At 38.8% G+C, this 7,962-nt stretch overlaps 1 protein-coding gene across 3 annotated transcripts in view; it reads right to left on the reverse strand.

The window, feature by feature from the left end:
• Nucleotides 1–7,962, reverse strand: part of LOC106874173 (intraflagellar transport protein 81 homolog) — a 40,778-nt gene that overhangs the window by 11,436 nt on the left and 21,380 nt on the right. For all 3 annotated transcript variants that reach the window (XM_014921822.2, XM_014921824.2, XM_014921823.2), the window contains exons 7-9: nucleotides 7,122–7,206; nucleotides 2,605–2,768; nucleotides 858–953 (exon numbers count right to left, since the gene is read on the reverse strand). In XM_014921822.2, the coding sequence (XP_014777308.1) occupies nucleotides 858–953; nucleotides 2,605–2,768; nucleotides 7,122–7,206 (345 nt within the window). The remainder of the gene's footprint in view (nucleotides 1–857; nucleotides 954–2,604; nucleotides 2,769–7,121; nucleotides 7,207–7,962) is intronic.

Here is a 7,962-nt window from a genome sequence, read left to right on the forward strand (position 1 = left end):
ATGGAGCCTTGTAGCCATTTGATCTATATAAAAAAAATCCTACTGGATTTTAATAATTAAATATCATTCATCCTCCACAGCAGAAGTGTTAAGGCCACTCGCCCAAGAGTCCTGAGCCAGTGTCACATAAATAGCACTCATGCCATATTAAAAGCACCCAGCACACACTATAAAGTGGTTGGTGTCAGGAAGGGCATCTAGTTGTAGAAGTCAAGCCAAATCAGACTGGAACCTTGTGCAGCTCTCTGGCTTGTCAGCTCTGGTCAAACCATCCAACCCATGCTAGCATGGAAAACTAACATTAACAGATGATGATGATGATGATGATGATGTACAAAAAAATTAACATATTTTGTGGATTGTAGAAGTATAAGCAATTTATTGCACATAAATTTTAAAAACAAAATCTTATATAGACACCACCCACCACCAAGGGCCTTATGGAGCCTGGTTGAAAACCAATGTCTTAAAAGATCAAATAAAACAACACACAAAGGTAGATTTATATATTGAAATATTTCTATCTTTAAGTCTTAGAATGCAAAGTTGCTTGCAAATGAAGTAAGTTTCTTTTTGTCTCTTCTACCCTTACTATGATGGTCTCACACCACCTGAACCAGCTACCTTCATATCACAACCAATCATTATAACCCATCTCTTCTTCATTCATCAACCCACACTGTCTCTGATCTTCCAAATCCTATAGTGAATACCTCATCTAGCTTTTCCTTCTCAAGACTTCAACCCTCTCCAATTCCCTCCTTGTCAACGACATTCCTGCAATCATTGATTTACAAATGTTAATCATATAAATTACTGAGAGATTTACTGAAAATGGTGCCATTTCCAAGACTCACCTGATTCCTAAACAAATGCAGTTTATCATCACCTCCATTTGATAAAATACCTTTTTTCTCAATTAGCTGATTGACTTCTGTAATGAGGTCTTGGAGCTGAAAATAATTTGCAGGTAAACATTCTCCATGACAAATTCTCAAAAACAATAAAACGTGCACAGATTTCTTTAATATAAGTCAAAATTACATGAAAAGAAAAAAAAAACCCAAAAAAATCAGATTTTTTAAGATATTCTACAGAATTTTCTGTAATCCAGAAAAGCATCAAAGAAATTGATGAATTTTCATTAAACTATCTTTGTTGATTTACCATTTGATAAATATATGCTGTAAGGTAGCAAGATGGCAGAATCATTAGCACACTGGAGAAAATGCTTAGCAGCATTTCATCAGTCGATATGTTCTGAGTTCAAATTCTTCTGAGGTTGACACTTTGCCTTTCATTCTTTCAGGATTCCATAAAATAAGTATCAGTTGAGCACTGGGGTTGATCTAATCAACTTATATCTCCCCCCAAAATTGCTGGCCTTGTGCCAATATTTGAAAACTAAATATATACAGTTTTAATCATATTCACTTATTTACTGTCCCAAAAGTGGAGAATCAAGAAAACTCTTTAGTCTTGTCAAGGACAAGACTATGTCACTAATGCTGGTGCCATAACAAGACACATCCAGTACTCTCTATAATGTGTTTGGTGTTCTGAAGGGCATCCATCCATAAAAACCATGCTGAATGAAAATAATGAGAAAGGTATGGCTCCACACCATTTATGACCAGGAGCTATCTAGGATCATGGCAACCTGCCAAGCCCAAGCTGTGGAAATTGAGAGATGATTTTCGAAATACCAGCAACCATACAGGACAGGAAAAAAATTCATGTGAATAAAAAAGATGATGGAGATACTGAAGGGTGGAATTACTTTTCATAAGTGGTTACCTATCCTGAGAGGAGAGCAAAAGAAGAAGGAAAAGAGTGTGATCAAGAAAGAAAGCAGGAACAGGTATACTCATCATCATCACCATGTATCTCCCTCACAGCAGCATAATTGTTTCTGTCTTTTTTCTTGTTAACTTTCTCCTCTCCCTCTCTCTGGATAACCATGTATCTCCTATTCAGCAGCATACCTGTTTCTGATCTCTCTCTCTCTCTCTCTCCTTCTCTTGCTCTTCCTTCTGGTTAGGTAACCATGTATCTCCTTTATTGTAGCACACCCGTTTCTACCCTCTTTCTTGTTAACTCTTTCCCTCTCTGTCTCTGTCTGTCTCTCTCTCTCTCCCTATTCCTTTCACTCTCTCTATAGCTGGGTAACCATGTACCTCCTCTACAGCAAGACATTTGTTTCTGTCTCTCTGTCACACTCTAACCTTTCATCATCTGGCACAAGATCACCTCTTCCAATGTCCCCTCCCCTCTCAAAGATTCCTTATCTTGCAAAGATACTTGATAACCCTGCCAGTGCTGGTGCCACTTAAAAAGCATCCTGTTCACATTATAAAGTAGTGGCTGACATTTGAAAAGGCATCCAGCTGTAAAAACCATACCAAAACTGACCTTGCCTGTAAAAAGCACTCAGCTCACTCTGCTGCATGGTTGCTGTTAGGAAGGGCATCCAACCGTAAAAAAACATGCCAAAACAGACACTGAAGTGTGGTGCGGGCTTCTATCTAGCCAGCTCCTGTCAAGCCGTCCAACCCATGCCTGCATGGAAAGCAGATGTTAAACAATGATGATTGGGTGGCTTACCTGATTTTCCAACTCCTCCAGTTCAGGCTGACCAAGAACACGCTCAGAAACAGCCATTTGCATAATGTTTTCAATCTTCTTCTTCTCTTCAATTTCTTTTACTTGTTGAGTAGAAACTACATACTTGTTGGTCTTAATCTCTTCTTCAAGCTGTTGTAATATCACTACAAATACAGGTGTACATGGACAGATTAAATAGATGTGTTATAATTTAACCCTTTAGCAATCAGATTACTCTACCAAATACAATGCTTATTTATTCATACTGTTTTGACTTAATCATACATTATCTTGTAGCTTTTAGATTTTGAAAATGCAATTGCTCATTTTTAGAATGACATTGAAAGGTAGGTGTGAGAGGCACTTTCTCCCATGGCTGGGTTCCAACATGGGCCACAGTAACAAAATCCATTTGCCATACTTCTCAGTCCAACATCACTGCCTTGAGGCTTTGGATACATTCCAGGTCGTTGCCTGCAATCAAGTTGTCAATTCAAGTGTGACAATGTTTCCATCTTCTTACATCAGCAAGAAATTCCAAAAGACTACATCACATGCTTCCAGTTCAGGGTGGCACACACAGTGACGAGATACTTGCAGCCATCTTTGCCTGATTTTCTTGCTAGCTTTTGGTAGGTCTCCATAAAAGCATCCGTTTGTCATATGTTTCTGCCATTTGTAGCATTCTTGTATAGCATCCAGTTAGCTAATTTCAGTGTCCATGTTTCACTGCCATATAATAGCACTAATTTGACAAGTAGAATATTTGAGTAGGATGCAGCCAGTTTAAATGCTAAGGGGTAAATAGAGAAAGATTAAACATAGGTGTACAGATAGAGATTAAATACAGATGCATGGTTATATATTAAAATTAGATATTTAGGCATGGATTAAAATAGGATACACAGTTGTAGATTAAAGGCAGGTATGGATTAAATACAGGTATACAATGACAGTAAAAATGGAAATTGAAATGCTATTTAGAACACTTGAAAGTTTTTGAACTCTTGGTTGATCATATGATCAATGACATGGAATCATGTCAGACATCAGCTTTGAAATGAATCAGCAGGAATTTTGGCATATGTTGGCAAGTCAAAATAAATTCAGATTTTTTGTTCAAGATTCGAGTTGGGTAATAGATGTTAGATAGGATAACAGTAAAGACTATAAGACAGAGGTTGCAAAACTTTAATCCATTCCAAAATGCTGTATCACATTGATTCACCATAAATGTTCTCTTTTTCCTGGACTTTTGATGGTACATTCACATCTGCTGGGCAGCTAATTTTCACAACAGTGCATAACTTTTGTTCCATGTCCCACACTATTTATGAAGGCAGTAACTGTTATGTCTGCACAAAGGCAGTAACTCTGTTATGGTTGCACAGAGTGGCTGTTTCTATTGGAGTGTTCCACCAGCATTCCTTGATTTTAAAGGTGTGAATACATGCTGGTTTAGACATGCATTTGATGTATACATCAGGACAATCCTGCCTGCAGATAGTGCTCTAAATAGTCTTTGCAACTATATAATACCTCAGGGGCAGGTAGTATCTTGTAGACATTTTGGGGCAGCTGCTGATGATGTGGGTGATATATAGCAGAACCAACATTTTCTATCACAATGTGGAGGTTTGGCGGTATCTTTGTTGCTCTTGTTTATCAGGTATTTAGTAGCTATCTCCAATACCTGGATAGCAAATGCATATCCTTCAAGGTTGAATGTAATGTATCTACCACAGATCCAGGAGTGGCTACTGTTCCTGTCAATGCTCTTGCTACCCTCTAACGTACAGGATATGTACCCATGCATTGCTTTTTACTGGGATGATGCCTGCTTCTCTTCCAGCCTCCTTTGAGTCACAATAGACGGTTGTACTCTGAAGGTGTAGTTGCTCTCACTTTTGAGTATGCATGTAATGTACTCATTTCTTTCTTTACTATTCAGCTGATGTTGTTTGAGTGATACAATGCGACATTCAAAGGTCGTTTGGACTGACCTTATGCCTCTATTGTTATCACTTCATCTCACATAGAACCAATCAATGCCACTGTTGATGTGGAAGTTGCCAATGGTGATCAGTACTATATATATAAGCAGGCATGCATGCATGTATGTATGTACATGTGTGTATATGTGTGCATGAGGTGTGTTCAAAAGGTATATAAATTTATTTTTCCCCACCACCAAAACTAATGTTGCATGGGCAAAATTCTTTGGGTAAGAGGTGCACATGTGTAAAGATTTTCATGCTGGTAGGCTGTATCACACCTCGGCTGTTATGCCTAGAGTACAGCTGTGTAATGTGCACACGTCAGAATTTTGTTTTCACATAAGATAACCAAATGCATCAAGCAGAAACATTGCATTAAGTTTTGCAAAAAGTTTGGGGATACTCAAGTTCAAACGATCCAGAAGATTCAACAAGCCTTTGGCAATGATGCCAAGGACAAAACATAGATCGAGGAGTAGTACAACTGCTTCAAACATGGCCACACCTTAGTGGAGAGCAAGACATGCTCTGACAAGCTGAAACAAGGAGCTGATTGAGAAGGTTTGGCAACTAATTATGGAAGACCATCATGTAACAATCCAGGAAATTGTTCATAAAGTGGGAATAAGCACAGGATCAGTGCATTCCATTTAACAAAAGATTTGAGCATGGAGAGAGTGTCCTAATGTTAGATACTTCTTTAAGCACACCTTGTAATCCATGCTTTCCTGGTTAAGAGCAATGCACCCCTTGTCTAACAGGCTCCTTACTCTCCTGACTCCATATTGTGTGACTTCTGGTGCTTTCCTAAACTGAAAATCATGCTGAAAGGAAACTGATTTGGGTTTTAAGAAGAAATTATGGGAAAATAATGGTGGAGCTCCGTAGCATTCCAGAGAAGTGTTCCAGAGGTGTAACCAACAGAGGCAGAACTGCTGGAAGAAGTGTGTGAACTCCCAAAGGGGGTATTTTGAAGGTGATTAAATAAAATTTGTAAAATGTTCAAAATTAATTTGTCTTACGCCCAAAGGTCTGATACATTTTGCTGCACGTCATATGAATGTGTGTGTGTGTGTGTGTGTGTGTGCGTGTGTGTGTGTTGTATTTATATAGATATGTAGATATGTGGCAGGATTCTTTTCAGTTTCCACCAACCCAAATCATTCATTAAGCTTTGGTCAGTCTGGGACTATACTAGAAGATATCAAAGTGATGTCTGTACTTATGTGTGTGTGTGTGTGTGTGTGTTTGGATGTGTGCAAATGTGTGTAAACCCTAACTTGGGAAAACATGAAAGGGTTGGCAATAGGAAGAGCATCTGACTATAAAATCCATTCTGAAATAACTCACTGTCTAATATATTCTAGTCTTCTACTATAGCCCCAGGCCTTTGGTTAGATTGGGGCTATAGTAGAAGACACTTACCCAAGGTGCAACACAGTGGTACTGAACCTGGAACTGCATGGTCAGAAAGCAAGCTTTTTACCACATAGCCACATATACATGTGTGTTAGTGTTACTGTCTCCTTACTTTGACATAGCAATATAGTTGTAGAAAAGTGTCACCATCATGCAAATGGTGTCCTCCATTTCCAGTCTTCCAAGTGAGTGTCAGCAACAGCAAGCACATTCAGCTGTACAGAGTTAGCCTCAACAAATCCTGTGTGACCCATGCAAATATGGAAAAGTGGATGTTGGAAGAATGATGACTCCATGTGAAAACATTAGTTAACAACACAATCATCTTATATTACAATAGAGAAGATGACTTCTATCTGGCCATAACAACATCTGTGTGTGTGTAGAGAGAGAGAGAAGATGGGGAGGAGAAAAAGTTGTTGAGAGAGAAATACAGTGAGAGATAGAAAGAGTGTTTGAAAGATAGATACATAGGTAGTGTTGTCACCTTAGTAACTAGTTTTGATGAAAAATGTGGGAATGTTAAGTGCGAGTCTGTGAACACAATGCAACAGACTTCAAAAAAGAGACTATAGACAAGGGAGTGCTAAAAAGTACCTGACTTTGAGTAAAAGAAAATATAGGAGGATCAATTAATCATGATTTTATTCAACATATTCTCCTCTCAGATCCACTCATTGCAGCAGTCTGTCAGTTTTTCTAAGCCCTGTAAAAGAACTCAGAAGGTTGGGCCTCCAAACAGGCTTTTTGTCATACCCTTAAAACCAGGAACTTGTCAGCACCCTCTCATATATATAATACATATAGTTTTCTTTTTTTGGGGGGTGGGGGGTCATTTGTGTGTGTGTTCTTCTCTATGTCGTTCAATGTAAAGACAACGCAACTCAAACTTTAAAAAAAGACTTTCACTTTGAACAGTTTATAAAGGTATGTGCATGATTAACAAATATTTTTACCAGTGGGGTAATGACAATTAACGACCTAGTGTCTTACAAAATTAGAAAATTAATTATAGACACAATATGATAACAGACAAACGCTATTCACAAACAGAACCACCGGCTGATTAGTAGTGAGTCGGCACCTAACTACATAACTTACTTTTTGCAGTTGCCCCATTCCTGTATTGCTGTGTGTTCTTTAACTGTTGCTGTAACCTTCGGATCTTCTGTTCAGCTTGATGGATCTGATAGATATAAGATCATGGATTAATAGATTATAGAGAATTATTGCTGGAAACCAATTTAGCATGATTTTAGTGCTCAAGAGAAAAATATTTGAGTTTAATTTTAGAGTTAGAAGTGTATTAAAAAAGAAAAAAAAAGATCAAATTTATTTAATTACACTGTGTAACACAAATTTTGTCCTTGAGTAGCAACTGTTATTTCCTATTTACCCCTAGAAAGTATGAACAGCTTGGTGAGTCTTCTTCTCAAGCACGACATAATGCCAAAGGTCTGGGTCATTGCCTCTGTGAGGCCCAACACTCGAAAGGAACTTGACCACTTTGCCTCTATGAGGCCCAACGCTCGAGACAAACTCAGCCACCTCACCCACGTGAGGCCCAACACTTAAAAGGAACTCAGCCACTTTGCCTATGTATGTATGTATGTATGTCAGGTCACGTATGAGGCTCTCATAAGTGCTACTGGTAACATGTAATCTAGTACAACCTGTTGCACGGTCGGGTTGCCGGCGACTAAACTGGCACCCCCACCAGGCTACCCTGGTGAAGAGAGTTGTTAGAAACCCAGCAGGATTAAAAACAAGACCTGTTGAAAGCTCGGATGGACCTAGTGCAGGCTCAACGGCTATCTAGCAATAGCACGGGTACGCAGAAATTCTGGTATGGTGTCCGGGGTGCTGAAAGACCACTGGGAGTGAGGTGCCCCTCAGCTTTTGTTGAAGCATGTCTCTAGGAGAAGGTCACTCTGATATAAAA

Source organism: Octopus bimaculoides, chromosome 7 (assembly GCF_001194135.2).
Source record: "Octopus bimaculoides isolate UCB-OBI-ISO-001 chromosome 7, ASM119413v2, whole genome shotgun sequence".
Classification (NCBI taxonomy): domain Eukaryota; kingdom Metazoa; phylum Mollusca; class Cephalopoda; order Octopoda; family Octopodidae; genus Octopus; species Octopus bimaculoides.